General features: G+C 38.3%; 1 protein-coding gene across 1 annotated transcript in view; it reads left to right on the top strand.

The window, feature by feature from the left end:
• Window positions 1-339: 339 nt before the first annotated feature.
• The window catches only part of KDM5B (lysine (K)-specific demethylase 5B), a gene marked incomplete at its 5' end in the record, with an annotated part of 44,517 nt that continues 23,906 nt past the window's right edge, over window positions 340-20,950 (top strand). The window contains 11 exons of the mRNA XM_009576604.1: window positions 340-417; window positions 1,786-1,908; window positions 2,835-3,005; window positions 8,423-8,557; window positions 12,315-12,408; window positions 13,983-14,086; window positions 15,570-15,728; window positions 16,327-16,446; window positions 16,916-17,074; window positions 17,519-17,700; window positions 20,550-20,712. Of these exons, the coding sequence (XP_009574899.1) occupies window positions 340-417; window positions 1,786-1,908; window positions 2,835-3,005; window positions 8,423-8,557; window positions 12,315-12,408; window positions 13,983-14,086; window positions 15,570-15,728; window positions 16,327-16,446; window positions 16,916-17,074; window positions 17,519-17,700; window positions 20,550-20,712 (1,488 nt within the window). The remainder of the gene's footprint in view (window positions 418-1,785; window positions 1,909-2,834; window positions 3,006-8,422; window positions 8,558-12,314; window positions 12,409-13,982; window positions 14,087-15,569; window positions 15,729-16,326; window positions 16,447-16,915; window positions 17,075-17,518; window positions 17,701-20,549; window positions 20,713-20,950) is intronic.

The following is a 20,950-nucleotide window of genomic DNA, read 5'->3' as shown; positions in this document are numbered from 1 at the left end:
TTCACTCGGCGTATTTAATTTTTTTCCTGCTTTCTAGGCTTGTTCAACACGAAGTCATTTGGAAACAAAAGTAGACCTCACCACAGCTGGCAGCGTGGTGGGGTGCGATAGCTGACAGGCTGGGATGCAGCCCTCGCCTGCGGGGAGGTGCTGGGCAGCCTCCCTGCTGGGATCCTGCCGTGTGCTGGGGGGGCACGTGCTGCACCACGTAGGGCTGAGGAGGGCTTGGAAACCACGGAGACCTCTTCTGTGCTTCGGGCTTACCTGGCTTTTGACTGGCATATAGAGAAGTTTCCTTCATTTGCCTGGTCTTTTGATGAAGCTCTTTTGTTTTTCCAGGACTGGCAGCCTCCATTTGCATGTGATGTCGATAAGCTTCACTTCACACCAAGAATCCAGAGGCTCAATGAACTAGAGGTAAACTGTAAAGCTGAACATTGCTTCTGCTCCAAAACGTTTAAATGTTTTTTTGAGAGGTGGTGTTTTCCAGTGGCTTGACCATGAGCTGTGTTTGACTTGAGCTGGCAGCACTCAGGTCCTCTGAACATCAGTTTTTAATTAGCACAGAAATTCGTCTGTTTCAGAACCTAGTTAAAAACATACCAACCATAAAAAGTAAAGTTAATAGTCATTAAAGGAACATAATTCAGGCCTTTTCCACACAGAGGTGCTTATAAGTGGTTAAACTCAGTCTCAAGTGCCATAGATTTGTGTCTGCATTTTGCACGCATACAGCATCTTTTAAAAGTAGAAGAGATGAAACATTTACAGAGTGTTTTAAAAATAACAAGCCATTTGGAAGAAACAATTACAAAATCTGGATTCAGTTGGTGCGAAACTTGCTGTTCGCAAGCACTTTCATTCACTGCTTTCATGAATTCAGACTAGAAGAAGGGAGTGGCGAGGAGTCCTGGTGAGCTTGCTACTGGTACGAATTGGAATGACGGTGACTCTTTGCCTGCCTGATTTTTCTCATGATGCTTGCTTTCTAAAGTCCTGATGTGGTTATGTGAAGTGCCAGGGTAAGTGCTCGAACACTGGCTTCGGATGCTAAAAAAGAAAGGGATTTGTGTGGATGCAAGCTGGTTCAGACTCTCTGGAGTTTAAGAGCAAGCTAGTCTGAATAGACATGGCCATTTTTTACCTTAAGAATAGAAAATGTGATAACAATGAAATGTGTCAGAATTAAAGGCTAAGCTACTACTTTAACACAGCAACAGTCCAATTATCTTTCTGTGTGAATTGCTGTGCAAACAGACTAGTTGGCTTTCCTTGCCCTGACTGGTTTATAGCCATAAAAATGAAACCAATGCAGTTGGGAGTGAAAAGGGCTAACAAAAAAAACCCCTTTTTTGGTGTGTTTTTGGGGGGTTGGTTGGTTTGTTTCTGTGGTGTGTGGGTGGGGTTTTTTTTTGTAATAAACCAAAACCATTGGTTTCTTTTTGGTTTATTACAAATAAACCAAATTGTAACAAACTATTAATGTAATAAATGTAATAAATCCTAGCAATGCAGCTAGTTTAGGTAGTTTTTAGCAGTAATAACTCATTGCTTCTCTGTTGTCAGAAAGTACTTTTCTAAATGCAGTAAAAGTTAACAAAAAATTACTTGAGGAAAGACTGGCGGTATCTGTATGGAATTTTTTTTTCCTGCATATGACGAGAGGGAAGAATGCAAAATTACACTTGCAGAGGGAAAAGCCAGGCAGGCAACTGAGGCTGCAACATTATAAACACTGCTTAATCTGCATTTAGTATGCAGTTCATTTTTTTTGTTTTTTTTCAGGCCCAAACTCGTGTAAAGCTGAATTTTCTGGACCAGATTGCAAAGTTTTGGGAGCTTCAAGGATGTACGCTGAAAATTCCACATGTGGAGAGGAAGATCTTGGATTTATTTCAGCTTAACAGGGTAGGACTGTTACAAGGGAGAAACTCTTCCTAAAACGATGTTGTGTTATCTCAGTTTCTGGGATGGTGTCACAGTTGTTCAAGGGAAATTTTGGGGTATATCTAAGCTGGAAAAGGTATTACTTTGTTTAACCTAACATAGCTAATGTGACAAAATAGTAGGAAATACAGTATTGTGGGAGTTTTCACGTGAGCTAGGAGATAAAATTAAATTTCCAGCTCTTCTTTAAATTTGAACTTGGATACAAACTGGTCAAGAATAAACTTAGGCTTAACTGAAGGAAGCGTCTGAACAGTGACAGCAGTGAGAAGAACATTTTTCCATTAGCAATATGGGAGAAAAAATCCAATTACTTTTAGGATGAAGCTTGTTAAACTTCTGGAGAAGTTTACGTATTCTGATAGCAAGGGATGGTATTCACTGACCCCAAGGGTATGTTCTCTCTGTTTCTTTATGTTTAGGTTAGTTTTTATTTTGTTGATTTTGAGCGTATTTCATAGTACTTGTTCCACTGAGAAGAACTGATTGTACTGTGCTAAAAAGTCATGTTGGAACACAAAGTAGAGGCGTGACAAATTGCAGCCAGACAAATTCTCAAAAGTAGGCTGAATTACTGTTTGGTCATTTAATAAAGGTGCTGACTTGTTTGTAAAGTAATTCAACAAGTTTACACTTCCCGAATAGGTTATATCTTACATGATCCAGTTATAGCTTTATAAACAACTTTCATGTTTTGGTTTGGGTTGTTTGTGGTTGGGTTTTTTGGAGGGGGTGGGGGGGGCGGGCAGGGAGAGGGGTTTAATCTATGTTTTTCTGGTTTAAAATAGCAATTGTGGTATTGTCTTTTCTTTTAAACTAGCAGTGCTTTCCTTAAATGATGATAATTTTAGTATTAAATATATGACTGTTTTGTTTTCACTTTTTAGCTAGTTGCAGAAGAAGGAGGATTTGATGTAGTTTGCAAGGAGAGAAAATGGACCAAAATAGCCACTAGGATGGGATTCGCTCCTGGCAAAGCTGTGGGTTCTCACATCCGTGCGCATTACGAGCGCATTCTGTATCCTTACAACTTATTCCAGTCTGGAGCAAGCCTATTGGTAAGCTACACTGAAGCTAACTGAAGTCCAATTAATTTAGCAGCCAGTCTGTTATTTTTTATTTATTGATGGAACGTTTCCAAAGACTGCATTTTATGCTTTATGGCGTGCAGGTGACAAGATGCAATCTGTAGTGTTGATGCAAGCAATTCAGAAAGCCATAGGCAAGCTTTTAATCAAAAGTGAAGTTTTTAGAATTACTCTTCAAGGTAACCTCTTACTGACTGCTTTGAATACTACCTTTTGGTATTTTCTCTCCACAGTTTACGGAAGCATCGTGATAACAGACATTCAGCCTTCCTATAACGATTTCTTTAATGCTGTTTTGTCAAATGCGAAATACTTTATTCACAGATCATTATAGGTCCATCTCTCTGATACAAGAGTGCTATGGTCTGTATCACTTGTATATAGAGTGATTGAGGGACTATATAAAACCATGGCAGTTTTGTGGCAGTAACTCATCTTGCTTTCATTAAGGGTGTCCAAGTTCAAGAAGGCTTCATGGATGTTGCAGTGTAGTTAACGGTATGGCTTTTGGCTTCTTTCAAGCTTAAATCTTCATCCTTCCTGCTTAGATTTGACCATTAAAACAAATTCAGGGTTGGTTCAGAGTGGAAGCAGCGTAATCTCTAGTGAAGAATAGGGCTTTTCTTACAGAGCAGCAGTCATTTATTTGGAGAACCAAAATAGGTTGCAGTTTCCAACACTCTTACCATGATGATCTTTTAAAGAGTGGAATATTGACCTTTTTTAAGCAGTGAAAGCCCGAATACTGTTACAAGCATGTCTTAATCTACAGAGATCAACACTAGCCTTTTACATAAAGCTACCAAAATGAGGGAGGGATTTGACATAAGTCAAGAAAGGTTGGAATTGAAGGCTTTTTACTTAGCTAGTGATGATTCATTTTTTTCAGTGAAGAACAGCTAGATTGTGCAAACCCTTCAGAAAACTTTATGTAGGTTTCATTTAACTTATGTAGGTTTGAGTGTTTTACAAATGGAGGATAAGAACAAAATAGAGTTGAAGATAAAAATCTTCGTGCTGGGGAAACTGCTCTAGCAAAAATATTTTGCCTTGCCTCAAACACATTGATGTTAAGCAATGGAAAGCAACACCATTTTCTGAAGGCATTTCAGTGAAAACTTTGCATTTTTATTAGTTCTGAAAACTGTGGATTCTCTTTTTTTTTGAAGCTGATGTGTTTTGTGACGCCTCGCTTTGCTTTCATGTATTTGAGGTGCAATTGCACAGGGAAAGATCTAATTAAAAGTTGTAAAACAGTTAATATGGTACCACACTCCCCATGCGAGTGTCTTATCACACAGTTGATGTTTACATTCATGGTTTTCTCAGTAGTGGACCCTTGTAGAAGAGAAAAGCCTTCTCAAATGAGGTCATGCTTCTTTTCAAATGTAACTTTCCAAGCTCTCTCTTGCAATGGGCACCTGACATTTGTTCCAAACTGATGTGTTTAGCGGATGCAGTTCTGGAAAAGCTATGTATGTACGATTAACTTAATTTTTTTAACACACACCCACCCCCCCAGCTGTTAAAATATTCCCCTCCCATATGTGGCAGAGACATGTATTTTCAGTGAACTGAGAGAATCAGAAATATGTTGGGTTTAGCTCACTTTTCACTCTAAGATTTGATGACTTTTTTTTTCGTCCTGACAATGTTGTCTTCCAACTTCCAATTTGTTTTGCAATACATTTTTGAGGAAGAATCTCAGATGAGATTCTTTTTGGCTTTCTTCCATGTGTTCTCAGTAAGTGGTGCTTTCCCAGATGCTTCTTGTGTAGGTGTCCATTTTATTGTATGTCTATTCAGTGCTTTACTGGGAATCTAAGCATCTGTGACTTTTATTTTTGGAGAAGATGTAGCTATTCAATTTGACAGCTGTCAGTTTGAGATGTGTGGTTCCTTCTTGCGATATTTCAACAAGCCTTTTGAGAGAAAGTCTTCATGCGGCCAAGATGATCATCCGTAAAAGATTAGTGCTTGCATTCACCGATTTTTTTGAAATTTTTTTAATTGGTAGTACTTGCAATATTCATTGACTTCTTTCTGCAAAAGCTGAAAATATGGAATGATGTCGTTTCCACTGATGACTATGCCATAACTTAAATCTCATCCAGATCTGTGTATAGCATTAATTTGTTTATGTGTGGCTTAAATATATGTTAAACTGGCTTCAGGAGTTATTTTGCAAATATCCCAACTGGAGATATTTCTATATCCCAACTGGAGATATTTCTATATCCCAACTGGAGATATTTCTATATACATACTAAAATAGTGAAACTATCTGGAGCTGCTCAGAGGTGAACAGATAGCATGTTTTTATTAAAGCTCTTGTTCAGTCAAACAGCAAAAACTTCTTAAATCAGCCAGCTTCTAATACTGAAAGCAGCTCTCCACAGGGGTGTGTTTATTTTATGCTTATCTTGAAACATTGGACTAGACAGATCTTGAGTGTTTACTGCAACTACTCTGGAGCCAAACCCGTTCGTATACTCGTTCTTATGATCTGTGCCTCACTTATGTTCTTAGCTATAGTAACCATCAGTATGATACTACAAAATCACGCTATATGCCCAGAGGGATACATGTCCCCCTACATGAATTGAGGTGTCCAGAGTCTTCTGTCAATGCGTCTTTGGTGATGTATTGCCCAGATGTTTGCATGATTTAAAATGCAGCTACAGTTTGGGGTGGCTAGAGATGGTCTTGTGGTGATCTGTTTGTCAGTGAATACAACGGGTTCAGTAATTCTGGGTCTGGAATCTTTCCCAAACTAAGGCGTAAATGTCCTAGTGGGATTCATATGTCCAAAGATTTATATGTGTCTGCCTCTAATAAAGATGTTTCTGTGTGAGAGTTCTCTAGGACCCTTTATTGTTACTGGAGAAAAATAAGCACCTCTTATGTGTGATGGTTCTTACGCTCAAGTGGATACATAGCAGGGATAGACTAGTTGTGTTCAGCAAGTACAGGGAGCCTGCGTGATTTGTTTATGTGTAAATTACTACTTCATAAACACCTGAAGAGATGAATTGTATCCCTGTATTTTTTTCCATCTTTTGACATCCTGGAGGCCTTTTTCAACTGCCTAGCGAAGGAGCTGCCACTTAATGGTTTCAGCTGATGGGCTTTTAACTTACTCTCTGCCACCATTTGGAGTTCAAGGATTAGATATGCAGCCATCTTCTCAGAATATGGGATTGTGATCACAATCTAGATCAGTATGTAGGATGAGCTTATGGTAAACTATTGATAAAGCTTAACCTTACCAAAAAGTCTCTGCTAGTTGGGAGAGGAAAGAACTGAAGAAATAGCAGGTAGTGTCCTTGGTTAAAGACCTATGCTTGCAGTTGATTAGGTCAGTCTAGGAGTAAAGTGGGTTCAGAGGAATCCCCATCCTTAAGACAGGACTTACACTTGCTAGTTCTTCTTCTAGGTACAATTGAAAATGTTAATTAACAGCCATTTCATACTACTGCCTTGCCTTCAGATTAGTGAGGCACTGGGAAATGTTTCTGTTTAAATAGTTGTTGTAAACCTCAATATTCAGAAAATGTCTTTTGGGCTTTTTTTTCAATGAACAGTGCTCTTTTTCTTTTTTTTTTTTTTTTTTTCGCTTGGACACTCCATTGAAGTGAGGCAGGTTATGCTATTTGTTGTTTTTCTTTCCAGGTTTCATTGCCCTTTTGTTTAGGAAAAGCTGTTTGTCTTCTAGATTCTTGCTTTCACGGATCATATGTCCTCTGTTACTAGAAGTTGTAGAAACTATTTTTTTAGTGAAAGGTTTGGATTTCACATGAGGACATGATTCAGGGAACCAGAATTTACAAAAGTCATTAAATTTGGCAGTGTTCTATTTAGCATTAGTCTCATTTGCTTTTCTGTTCTCTCATTTTTGTATTTTTCCTACTCACTCGCCTTTTCTGCTTGTCCATTTTTTTTTGTCCTGAGAAATTGTTACTTGTGACTTTCACCCACTGATGTTAATGTGAAATAATTCACATCATCTTCTTTCAGTGTGAGCTTTAAGGGAGCATGCTTTTCTGAAGAGCTAGCTGCAGTGCTCTGTGGTCTCCAAGTACACAGCACAGGAGCATGCCCAACTTTGAGCATCAGCCAGGACTTAGTGCTCCTGTGTGTAAGCTGCGAAGTTGGGTGGTTTTGTGCGTGTATTTAATTTGTGTGTGTTGAAATTAATTCAGACATTTGCTTTCAGAGAGTAAGTCTAGAGCTTACAAAGTCTGAGATCGAAAGCAGTCCTAAATAAAATAGAAAATAAAATAGAAATTCTGGAGGTTTCTTTGAGCAGTGTTGTGGACTGTAGGTTATAGGTAATGATATCCTGCTACCCTTGACTGATATTTCTCTTTTGTTAAATACACATTTCTTTCATCATGGACTTGTCTTCTAAAATACCACTTTTTTCCTCCTTCATCCCCCCTTCTGACTATCATTTGTTTCTGCAAGTCTGATTTCTGTGCTGTCTACAGAGCATTAGTCCTTATGCCGCTGCAGTGGTCCTCTTGCAGTTCCTGTCCTGTTTCTCTCTTGCTGAGAAAATGCTTGTGGTGGGAACAGATGTTAACTGAGGAACTGGGGATCCAGCAATTTATATGAAATACTTTCTGACAACATAAGACTTTTTTCTTTCTTCAGGATTCGTTGTTTACTCATTAAAAACTGTTATATTTTGTCTGCTGTTACTGAATGTTGTGTGGCTTGACAAAATTGGAATTGTCATTAATTGTTACTTTTCTTGCCAATTCTATGCACAGTTTTCAGCAATTAAATGTGTTCATTCAGTGACTTGAAAGAACTAAAACTGTTCTTGCATCTTCTTCTTCCCTTCTGCACTTTATTCATGCAGCAGTGTTGTCCTCTCCAAAATATACAAGGAATGTAACTTCTGCAATGTTCTTCAGACAAAATCATATTTCATTTAAGACGGGGATGTATGATAGGCTGTAATTTACTTTTATATTGCTTTGTACTTTAGCATTACAGTAATGCAACCTGAGGACACTATAGCACTTTCCAGTATGCTGTTGATACAGTCTCCAAAAGCACCATCTACTAGAAGAATTGGTATTGGTATTCCCATAGAGGAATGTTTGGTACTCATAAAATTTAAAGGATGACTTCAGCTTTATTTAAGATCCTTTATTATGGTTATTGCATTCAGTAAAAAGGCAGGAAAAAGTGATTTTGTGACTTGTTCAAATAGGTAATGTTACAATTGTCATAAATACTAACTGTTTTTATTAACTCAGCACTGTAATTATTAAAGCCCTGTCTACATTCTTTCACATTAGCTAGGAAACTTTTCTACACAAAGTTTTTATTAGAAGCGGAGGCAGAAATTAAGTAATCAAATTGTGTCTCTTTAGTGCTTGCAGAAACCAGATCTCACCAGTGACACAAAGGACAAGGAATATAAGCCCCATGATATTCCACAGAGACAGTCTGTTCAGCCATCTGAAACTTGTCCACCTGCTCGTCGAGCAAAACGCCTAAGAGCAGAGGTGAGAGAATCTGTCTTTATATGGGTAAATGCTCTGTGGTGACCGAGCTTGAAATCGTAATGCGGTGATAGTTTGCCTAGCAATATGGCACAACAGGTTTTAGTTAAGTTACAGGACAAATTTCATTTAAATCAGATCGCTAAATGTATATGCATAATAAAGAGCTGTTTAACTTTTTCTTTGTCATTGTTAAACATATGTAAATATTTATAAATGCATAAACTATAATATGGTAAGGATTGTGTGATACTTCAAAAAGTGTGTTACTATGCTTGGGAGTTGTGACAGGCTTTTGTACTGAAGGTGTTCCACTTATACGGTAGTTATGAGTGTGTATGCTATAAAATGTTTTTAGCATAATTATAAATAATATGGGGCTCATAGGTTAAAATACAGGTGACAAATTCTAGAAATGAAGCTTGTCTTTTGCAGCTTTGATCTCTGTCATTTCCTCAGAGGACAGGCAGTAAACAGTAGTTATTCTTTAAATCTGTTGGGAGGTTTCTGTAAATCTTTCATGAGTTGAAGCCAGATGTTAGAGCAGAGAAGGTTTTTATTACAACATTAGCACTGTTGTATTTAATTTTTTACTCTGAGTTCTATCAATTTGCTATACATTCACCATGTAATGTAAGGAAAAAATTGTGTAACATTAAGTCAGTATGGTTCTGTACAATCAAACAGGATTACTCTTACATATGCTTAAGAAATTATATTTGTTTGGATAAGCATAAAATTTATTGATTATATCTGCATAGAGTTCTCCTGTGAAGACATATTTTAGGAGATCACTATGTGTCTCCTTTGCTGGAAGACTGTTCTACTGTGACTTCAGTCCTTCCAGACTGATGTTCCTCCCTTCAGAGAGTTTACTATTTCTTTTGTTTGAGCAGATGAAGAGTAGGGGAGGCTTATTCCCAGGAGACGGTCTTATTAGTGGTGACATCATGAGTTAGGAAGGTCATGATTGACTCTCTTTGTTTATAACCCAGATTTCTTTCTATTTAAGTTCATTTCAGATTCTCTATTAACTCCCATTGTTCTAGTCTTGGTCTTTATTATTACTAAGTAGTACAGCTTACTTGTTGCAAATTCTGCCTATAATTATTCTTGGTTAATAAGTTACAATTAAGGTTTTCTAAAGCTTTTCCTCTCAAATACTCGGTTACAAGTAGGTATATAATTCTGAGAAAACCTCAGTAGTTTGACCTGAAACTTTCCATTTGAAGTATCTGCCTGTGGTTGAAAGATGCTAGTTCTCACGTATCCTTTAAAGATTAACAGTGGGGCAAATATACACTAAAATTTTATCTGTTTCTCTGACAATGGTGTCAGGTGACATTGACTAACAAAGAGTGCATATTTTTGTCATTTCTTAGCCAAAATGTCTTTCCCTGAGCACTACTGATGTCATACACCTAATTTTTGTGGAAAGAAAATACTTGTTTAAGAATAGAATTGAAACATACAGAGCTAAGGCTGAATTAAGCAGCATGGACTTACTCGCTCCTCCTTAGACTTAGGAAGGAGCTGTAGTACTTTAAGACAATGATTTCCAAAAGTTAAGATTTGTTAATGTGAGTGTTTCTGTTCCATTTCAGTACAAAGTCAGCCAAGCTGATGAAATCCATTTTATTCTTCATTGAAGCTACACACAGTTGATTTTTGCGCTGACCTGGTTGCGAAGTAGTAATGTTTGGTTAATGTGTCTCGACTTTTTGGTCTAATGAGATGTACAAGGATTTGTCAGTGTCTTAAATTGTAAAACCTAAGTTCATTCTCATGTTTACCAGTTTGACATTTCCTGCTTTTCAAAGGCTAACCATCTACTATAAACCTTTAAAATAAGTGAACTACAGGAAAGTACTGTAAATTATTCTTATTAGCAAAAAATACAGCATGTGGGATAAGTGTTATTTTGCAATTGTAAGGTGCATACAGTTTTACCTTGCCCTTTCCTACCTGTTTAGTAAACACGTAGGAGAAAATGTTCATAATTGGAAAGGAAAAGGGCAATGACAGTCATAGGCTGGTTTTGAAATGCAAAGGATTTAGATGCTTGATGTAGAAAAATGTGAAAGACCAGAACAATGTTGCGGAAGCGAAAGTGAGATGAATCGATACGCTAAAAGGCTAAGGCTGAAAAAAAGAGCTACTCTTGTGAAGCTAAATATAGGCTTAAGCACAGAATACGGACATGACTCACAGAAGTTAAAGATGCAGAAGATGGGGCATCTGTAACTGTATTGCTTGAGGATCAGTGCAAACTGATCCTGATTCAGTATTACTAAATATAATGAACAGCTTTTTTTTTTGCGTATCTTAATCAATGGGACCTCTGCCTGCTCTCATGGAGGCGGTAATTTGGACAAAGAGAACACCAAAAATGAAGGGGAAATAATGTCAAAACCACCTCTGTAAAAATCCAAAACAAACAAACAAGCCTACCAAAAAAACCCAAACAGAACAACAACAAACCCTGCCCCTTTGAAAACCTGGTGATGCGTTCAGGCTGGAAGTCATGTTTGTAGAGATAGGCCAACAAGTCCTATTACTTGGGGTGCAGGGAGTGGTTGATAGTGGACTGACTTGTGTGAGTAGCAAGAGAGTGGTTGCATGTCCTCATTTCCTTAAGAAATTAGGCTTAAAAAAAATACAGTGTTGGAGAAACCTGTATTTTCGCTGAGGGATTTGAGAATTGTTCTCCACAGTCTCAAAACTTCAGGGAAGAAATATAAGAATTAAATGGAAATTATTTTGTGTTGAACGCTCCACAATACACGGAGTTCCCTGCTTAGAAGACCGGAGTATGTTCTGCTTCTCAAGAGTAAAAGATGATCTATGAAAGCCCAAAGTTTCTTGCTCCTTTAATTCTTACCAAGTTCTACTGAAATCAAACTAAAAAAATGGTATTGTTATTGGCACAGGCTTTTTGTAGAATCTCCTTTCAAATCTCTCCAGGTTGTTCCCTGTGTTATTTCTCTCTGAACTCTTTTTTTTAAATTGAATACAAGTATTTCAGAAATTCAGGTTGCCTTTTTAGATTTATTTATTTGTTTGTAAGTATAAAGTGGTTCTTTGAGTTTAAATGAAGTCCTGAAAGTCTTTATCTAACTTCCATCTGCCTGGCTTTTTCCTAGAACAAGTCAGGTTACAAGTTTTAAGACCTCCATTGTACATCAGTGAAGTGTTTGTGTCTCACATCAGCTTGTTCTCTGAACCTTTGCAGTCCTCTCTTGGCATTTATCAGAGTGGACTAAGAATTGTATGAAGAAGTTTTGTTTTTAATTTGGAAGTCAAAATTGTCTTCCTGCGGGCCCCCCCCCCCCCCCCCCCCAGTTCTTTTCTCAGCTCTTGAGAGTACTGAAATGTGTATTTTAAAACCTTGCAGGGTCTGCCACTAAAGTTACTCAACTGTAGAGACTTGCAGAGAATTATTTAGATCTTACTAGGCACGCTCTTGTTAGAACTCTGAGTGTTGGACATAACCAGCCTTTTCCCTTCTTCAGAGCCGAAGCAGCTCTGAGGGGTGGGCGGAGTTGAGTGCAGGTTGGATCTCTTCGGGTATGCAGCCCTTCCTGCAGCATTCCATGCAGTGGCTAGCTGTATATTCCAAAATTGTGGGTCTGTACTTGGGCAAGCAGCTGTGAGTTTAGATGGTAGTGTACATTTTCTCAAATACAAGTGTAAAACCAAAGTGTTCCATCTAAGGACATTACTGATCTTTTCTTTTTTTTTTTTTTCCCCCTTTCTTAAGGCAACCAGTATTAAAACTGAATCTGACTCTCCAGAAGCCAGAACTCATAATCTGAGACGTAGAATGGGATGTGCACCTCCAAAGTGTGAAAATGGTGAGTGGCAAGTGGGGAGTGAAACAAAATGTGAATGGAATTTCTGTTACTTTCTACAAACTTGTTTTAAGACCAGAGTTAAATTCAGCAGTTGGAACAATGCAAAGTATTTTAAAAAAATACTTCTGTTAACTTAATTTTAAAATTGGAATTTATTGTAAAAGTTCTTTTATGGCTTTGAAATCTTTGTTTTGTAAGTGGTTGAGTTTTCTTAGAGAAGAAGATATTTTCAGTTTAAAAAAAAAAAAACCAACTTCTGTTTTCTTAAACTTCAGTGTCTCTTATGGAGCAATCAGAAATGAGATTTGAGTCATATTTCTATTTTGTATTTTAAATAGCTAGCGTCAATCCACTAGGTGAAGGCAAAAGATAGGATGTTGTGAACTTTACCATTAAGCTCCCATAATACGATTTTTAGATTGCTTCTATCAATAGTCCTGAGTCTGTTGTTATCCGTCCCTAAGAAATAATAATTTCAGATGGAGAAGAAATGTTTAATGCCATCAAACAGAAGAATAAGCTTGTTGACAAATAACATGGCAAAGCAAATATAGGAGCTATTTACAACTACTTAATAAGTGAGATTGATTAAGCAGTTTGTCAGTCTCCTTTGTTCGTTCAAAATTTTTTGTTTCAAGAATTTGTGTAGATTGTGGTCTTTTTTAATTTGATAACTTTTTTCTTTAAGGAGTGTCAAGGCATTAACCTTTTTTCTTTTTTCACCCTGAAGTGTAGAAGGAAAAAGCTCTAGACAGTTTTTTAATGCATAAATTTCTGATAGACTCTTCTCTTTAATATCTTTGTTAGCTCTCAGACTCCCAAGACTTCGGACTGTCTCATGTCCAGGTGTAAAGGTCTCTAGCTCACTTGTAACTTTAGCTAAGAACATCATTGCCCCCTTGTCTTCAGCACCAGAGCCCCCTAGGATTCTCCACACTCTGTTGTATGGATTTGGGTGTGTGGTTTTTTGGTTTTTTATAATGTCAGGAATGAAGACTTGAGTAGATACATGCCCAAATTAGGTAGGAGTGTAAGAATGTAGAGGAACTGCTGCTTTGTCAGGCCACTTCTGCTGCATGCTCATCTTTGATGATACGTTATCATGAAAGCTACCACTACAAGAAACTGAAGTGTGAAGATCATCGTAGGAAGCTGTAGTGTTGTTTCATGTCTCCATGTGACATGCTGCTGTAAAACTGATGGAGTAATTCAACCACATTTGTTAACACCACATGGAAACAAAATCTTAGCTTATGAAGATACTCATAATTTAATTTAAATTAATTTAAATGGGATTTAAAATACCCACTCAGAAAATGTGGGCTGTGATAGTCATTGCTAGCTCGTGATGGCATGCTTGGTTTTTCTGATAATACAGGCTTCTGTAGCATCGCAGGTGTTCAAATCTTGCCTTAAGCGAACTAAAACAAGTGTGTGTATGGGATAACAAGTAATTCAACAAATAAATTGGAGTGATGCAGTCTAACAAGTAATAACAAATAAAATAAATAATAACAAGTAATGCTAAGCATTAAAACACTTTAATACCCTGATTTTTTTTTCTGTTGCACCAGAAAAGGAAATGCTTAGCACAGTGAAACTTCCCGAGAAGAGAGAACATGCCGGGGAGCCAGAGAAAGACAAATCCAAAGTTCGATCTAAAAAACCCACTAATGCTGTGAGTACGCCCTGCCTTCCTGCTGCTTCATGTTGATTGCAGGTGTTTCTGGGTTTCTCTTGGGTATGTAGTGAAATCTCATGTGATTTATATCACACTAAGGACTCCTTTGTATTTTTCATGTTGTTGAAACAAAGCAGTATCTGTGCCTGCTGGAATGTACATGCTCGTAAAGCTTCATGCTGTTACAAAGCTGAAAATAACAGGATAGTTAAGTTTCACTATCTATAACTAAAGTAACTTGTTTTCTGTCTCCAAGGTACAGTCTCAAAATAAGCATTTTGAAAGAGTCCAAATAGAGGTGCGGTTCTGTGATCTCTCTCCCCATTGCCCTTTAACCTCAAGGGAGCTTAGTGCGAGCTTTGGCACCCAGCTCTCCAGCAGACCTGCCACTGATTCCGCAATCTCAGCACTAACTTGAAAGCTTTGTTGTTCAAATGCGTCTTAAAAAAACAACTCTGGTCCTGCTCCAACTCTGCGCACACCACCACCCCCCCTCCAAAAAAAACCCAAACTGAAAGCGATGGTAGTTTGTCTCGCTTTTGAGAAGATGCTACTGAGAGTCTTTCTGTCCATGCTACTGTTTGGGTCCTTCCAAAAACCAAAAATGCTCTTCGTTTAATCCACACATATAGCTAGATACCTGAGAATGAAATGTGCAAATACTAGAAGCCTGACACCCCCACCCCCAAACAAAAAAAGCTTGCAGGGAGGAGCAGGATATGCTGCTTCTTTTTTTAACAACATAAGACTACAGGGTCTGCTTGTCCTCACAGCTCTCTTCTGTATTTGAGAAGAACCTTCCAGGCTGTTGCTAATGAAGGTGTGGTGAAGGACAGGCAGCAGACACCCCCTCCCACGTTTGGAGTGCTGGCACATTTTTCTTCGGGCTCGGTAGCTGCTGTGGGTGACTTCCATTGGACTCCTTTAACAGCTGCCCCCCTGCCTAAAAGCACATAGCTCTGCTGGGAAGGTGGTGCCTTTCCAAATTAAAATGAAGGTCTTGGCCAGTATCTCCGGGCAAAAAGAGGAACACTCCCATCAAGAGGAATCCCTTTCTCTCTTCTGAGGCTCCAAACAGTTGGTCTCAGAGGAGAATAAAACTTCTGTGCACACATGCTGCACGTGACAGCAACAAGAAGAAGGATTTGTGAGCCACCAACAGGTGTTATATTGTATTGTACCTGCTGAATCCACAGTACTGCTGATTTAAACTATCCTGGCCACTGAATCAAGTCGTCTGTCACTTGGAACAAAAATACATGGAAGGGCTTGCAACTCTGATTTAAGGATGGATCACGAGAGGGGGGTTATTTAAACTTTTACATAAATATTTTGTGTTTACTTGTGTCATTTCCAAGTTCAGAGATAAAGTAAAAATAAGCTTTGGCAAATGTCACAGATGACTGAGTTACCAAACTGCTCTTTCACCGTGAGTTACCTTAAGCGCTCAAATTCCCACTCTGGCAATTTTTTGTTACAGGTGGATTTGTATGTATGTCTCTTATGTGGCAGTGGTAACGATGAGGACCGTCTCCTGTTGTGTGATGGCTGTGATGACAGCTACCATACTTTTTGTCTAATTCCACCCCTTCATGATGTTCCCAAAGGGGACTGGAGGTGTCCCCAGTGTTTGGCTCAGGTAATTCAACAAACCATAAAAGTTAGGCTGAAGGTTTTTTATTTTGTGGGTTTGTTTTTTTTCTTTAACTTGATCCTAGGGGTTGAAAAGACAATTTGTTATTACTTAAGGTTGTGCAAACAGGGTGATAGAGGGTAAAGCTAAAATGAAGACTCAACATGCTTCAAATGGCAAAGCTATCGCTTAGTATTTTGGAGCCAAAAATTGATCTCCCTTAACATTGTTAAAATTTTAAAGAATACATTGGATTTTAATTGGCACCTTTCTTCTGTATTTAAAATTGGAGTCTTACTGGGTGCTTCAGTGTGGAGATCTATGCATCTTCTTTTTTGCTTAGCTCTACTAGAGGAAGGAGAAATTAGGCATGTTACTTCATTAACGTTTACGTAGATTTATCAATAAATAAATATTGTGGTTTGGTGAATTAAGCAGAGTAGTTTCTTCTTCTGACTGTGCGACTTGGGGCAGTCATTTCATTTTGGTCAGGTGCCCTGCCTTCTTTCCCATCAGACGCTGTAATAGTAGCCCATTTGTGTAAAATCTGCGCACAGATTGTCTTACTAATACATTGTAGAAATAATTATCATTTCAATTGCAGGAGTGTAATAAGCCTCAAGAAGCATTTGGTTTTGAACAAGCAGCAAGAGACTATACACTTCGCACGTTTGGAGAAATGGCAGATGCATTCAAGTCAGACTATTTTAACATGCCAGTACATGTATGTTCATGTATTTAACCTGATGCCATAATGTAGATCTCAATTTTTGTGCTTAGTTAAAATACATATAACTTTTGAGGGGGAGGGAGGAATTCCCTTTTTGAATGGGATGAAATCCCAAATCAGAGGTTCTCATTTACGTCAGTGAATCCTTGTTCTTGCTGGTGTTGTGGTTTCTTGTTCCACTGGCGGCTTGGGGTTTTTTTTTTTGCACTTTTGAAGAAGTGTCTGTAAGAAAGAGAATACTCTCTAACTATCACCCATTCCTGAGAGAACAAAGAAGCAGCATGTCCTGCGTGGAACCACGTTTCTGCTGCATTTTTTTTTTTTTCTCTTGCTGAAGCGATTTTGAAATGGGAAAATGCTTCAAGCTAATGGAGATTCCTCCCTGAGATAGCTTTTATGCATGTGGTTTTTATATACTGATTCCTGAGTGTGTACTCCTTGTTTTTCTTCTTCTGATACCTAGATGGTCCCCACCGAGCTGGTTGAAAAAGAATTCTGGAGACTTGTTAGTACCATTGAAGAGGATGTGACAGTAGAATATGGAGCTGATATTGCTTCAAAGGAATTTGGCAGTGGCTTCCCAGTTAGAGGTGGGAAATTTAAAGTTAGACCAGAAGAAGAGGTAGGTCTTTATTAGTTCACTATGTATATTTGTATTGCAGTTCTTCATTAAATAAATCTCTTCAGTTCAAAGCAAAATAATGGAACTGTGTTGCAAAGTGTTTGTTTTGTGTTTCTGGCACAGTATTTGAAGAGGAGAATTACATCAGTGTTTTGAATAAATAAAATTTGCTGTGATCAGACATTAAAAGCCACAGATTTATCCTAGAAGTTATTTATTAACTTCCAGACTGAAAAAAAAAGTCTCATTTTAACAAAGCAGGTCAGATAAGGTTTGTGAAAAGAGCAAAAGCAATGGAGGTTTTGTTCTTTGATTCATTGACCTGTTTCTTACATTTTTTAATTGGGAAGGATGTTTTTCTTCTGTTCTCTTTTGGCAGTTTTACCTTCTTGAGTTTTTTACTTCATGTTGTATAAACCTCTGATTGTTCTGTTCAATTTTCAGGATTACCTTGATAGTGGCTGGAATTTAAACAACATGCCTGTGATGGAGCAGTCTGTTCTTGCTCACATCACTGCAGACATATGTGGAATGAAATTACCCTGGCTATATGTAGGAATGTGCTTTTCTTCATTTTGTTGGCATATAGAAGACCACTGGAGCTATTCGATTAACTATCTGCACTGGTGAGTTTGAGGAATAAACTCAGCCTGAGAAGCAATCTTCCTTTCATTCCCCCTTCCTCTTCTTAATTAGTGGACTAAAACCAGATTCATAGAGTTCAGGCCAGAATAACCCTTGCAATCCTGGAGCAGCAGGGTTAAATTTGACATAGTGTGATTCCTGCATTGATTTGCTTTTGACGAGAGGTCACATTTTGGAAAGAGACATCCATTCCCAGTTTTAAAAAATCCATGAGAGATGCAGCAGATACTCCATCAAATGTTTTATTATGCTCAATGTAAAACTAAAAACCATGCAAGTTTTTTTAAAAATCATCTAGCTTCAACTAACAGTCTTAGGATCCTGCATATTTCTTTGTCTGTTAGATAGATCATTCTATCATAAATCTTCTCATCAAAGCGAACACTTGTCAACTGTAATCAGGACAGATCTTTGCCATGTCTTTGATATTCTAAATAGATTGAACTTCTTAAACTTCTCACCTTACAACACTTTTCTAGAGTTTGGATTATTCTTGTCACTCTTCCTGAAACTTGTCAAGCTCCTTCTCTTTCCTTGTTCGCATAAGTATTCCAGCAGAGTGATAAAACCACATCCCAGCTACTATTCAGTAGGTCGTCTTTTTGGTCAGTTATTCAGTTGCTGTTCCTTGAAATAGCTGCTGCTGTAGCGCAGTCCAAGTTGTCAGTGACTTAACTCACTTGCTTCCTTAGTACTTGACATGATGAAAACAAATGTTTGAGTGAGGCTAATGAGTGATCAAGATTACATTGTAAAAATGATCTTCCTTGTTATTTGTTGCTTTTTTTTTGTCTGGGTCTTCAATTAGACTGAAAACTGTGGGAAGGAGAGGAGGTTTTTTGTTTGCGGTAGAAACTTCATTTCTTCCAGGAGAGCTTCCCTCACTATTGTTGGAATGGCATTATGTGCTGCATAATTTGTCCCAAATTGCATTGGTGTTTGCAGTCAAGGCCAGAAAGATACGTAAGTGCATACATGTGTATGTGCACACACATGTACATACATTTGAAGACACATGTGAAAGTAACCCTACCTGCTTTTAATTTAGTTCTTCTCCAGCATGAATGTCCTTGATGTCTTTTCTTTTCGTTTGCAGATATTCTTCTGTATTTCCATTCAACTTAGAGGTTTATATCTGAGGGTTTTAGCCTATTCAAGAGCAGTATGTAGTTGAAATTAATACTGGTCTTGGCCAGAGGAGTCAATCTTAATGACCTGCCACTGAAGAGACAATGCTCCAAATTCTGAAAAGATTTCAGAAGGCAGACTCATTCTTGTGAAGTACCAGGGGTGGCATGTCCACCTTCAGTGTTCCCATGTGCTTGTATCCTGGTACAGTATTTTGAGCAGATAGTCCCAACTGAACCAGGCTACAGCAGCAGACCTTTCATAGGGTTGAAGGCAATAGTTTTCCTGCATGACTCTAAATGCTGTGTTAATTCTTGAAATGGTAAAAGCAGAAAAAACAAATCTTTGCTTCTAAAGATGCTTGCAAATAAATAAATGTCAGTCTTGGTCAGAGGTAATTAATGCTAGAATTTCTAAAGGCAGGAATGTGGAGCTGTCAGGTAGCAGTGCAGAAAGAACTGTCACCTTCATCAATTCTGCAGCTTGCTGCCTTCATAAGGCTGACACCTTAATACATCCGTTAGAGTTGTATCTTTCTCCATTATCTGTTCTCCTGAAGTCCAGAGACTCCTGGTACTAGTATCCTTGTCCAAGTTTAGCACAGTTCATAACTGCTGTCATCCATTCCTTGGCACTGACATGTATCAAGGAGCAGAATTCTTGACTAACCCAGTATTGGGTCTGTCAGTATAGTTTTTAGTTGCGTCAGTGGCTGGTCTTCATGAATTTATAGAATAGCTTCAAGATGCTGGCCAGGCCTAAGGCTGCATAGTCATTTAACACTCCATAGTAATGACCCTACTTGTGCTGCTCCTTGTGATACTGATGAGGCTGCCCTTCCACAGTCCTTCACTCTAGCTGTCCTCTTCACCATGACAGAGGTGCTATTTGAGTACAGGAATAAGGTATGAGGGATATGCTTCTTGAGTCATACTTCGCTCTTTTCTTCTGGAATCCTCCCAATTGCTTTATGGTTTAGGAAAAAAAGAACAATGTTGGGTCAGCTTTACTCTGCCAGCTCATCAGGAGTCTTGGGAGAATGTGGTTTGTCTGTTATCTTCTTTTCTAAATACCTTTTCTAACGTCGTTCTTTATAAGGGATTGAAAGGCATTTTCATCTTTGTGGTGCAGTGAGCCAGCTTCATTGTGAACCTGAAACAATGCCTATTGGAACACATAGGCATAACCTTGATTTTTCTCAACTGGCTTGCATTGGGTTAAACGGTTGCTAAAAGTTCTTCCTACTCTGGATATGGATTTTTTTTTTCTTGATGTCTTTTGTGTCTCTTACAGTAATTTGGAAGTTTAATTTCTGCTTACTATATGTTGCTTTTATGGCAATTATGCACAAGACAGAAAGAACTTTGGTTGTTAGATCCAAGAGGGAGTTTGTGTTCATGGTAAAAGACAAACAGCTTGGATTTTGAAGTTGTGCTGGAATTAGCAGAACTTCACTGAGGACTTTTTCAGTCTTTTTTTTTTCCCCAGAATATTTTAAGTATGTACTCAGAAATGTAGGCAGTTAAAAACTTAGGTCTGGAGGAGGCACCTGCATAAAATGTGAAGATTCAGGAAGGTACATAATCTTTGCATTCCTTCTTCATGATGTACCCTTCTTTTGAGATGGTGTATTTTAAAGCAGAAGACTGAAAATGTAACTTACAAGATTGCTTATATTTAACTTTTTTTAATAATCTTGCAGGGGGGAGCCTAAAACGTGGTATGGAGCCCCAGGGTATGCAGCTGAACAGCTGGAGGATGTAATGAAGAAGCTTGCTCCAGAGCTATTTGAATCTCAGCCAGATCTCTTGCACCAACTTGTCACCATAATGAACCCGAATACTTTGATGGCCCACGGAGTGCCTGTATGTTGTTGGACTCCTGTGCTACTCCCCCAAACCCAACCCTCTTTCATTTGCACTGAATTCTACTTCAAAGCTGATAATTGAAGCCACTTTTATTACAGAGATGGTGTGGTAGTTTCCATGGGTGTTGTATCTTCCTTGTGTAGTATAATGTGCCAGTATGAACAGATGGGCAATAGAATCATTGCTTTTGGAATTGTGTGGCAAACTCTTCTCTGGAGATCCACCTTAGTATATT

The sequence above is a fragment of the Fulmarus glacialis genome, unplaced genomic scaffold (assembly GCF_000690835.1).
Source record: "Fulmarus glacialis isolate BGI_N327 unplaced genomic scaffold, ASM69083v1 scaffold12324, whole genome shotgun sequence".
NCBI lineage: Eukaryota > Metazoa > Chordata > Aves > Procellariiformes > Procellariidae > Fulmarus > Fulmarus glacialis.
The sequence above is the reverse complement of the archived record's forward strand: the minus strand, read 5'-3'. Positions and strand labels throughout refer to the sequence as shown.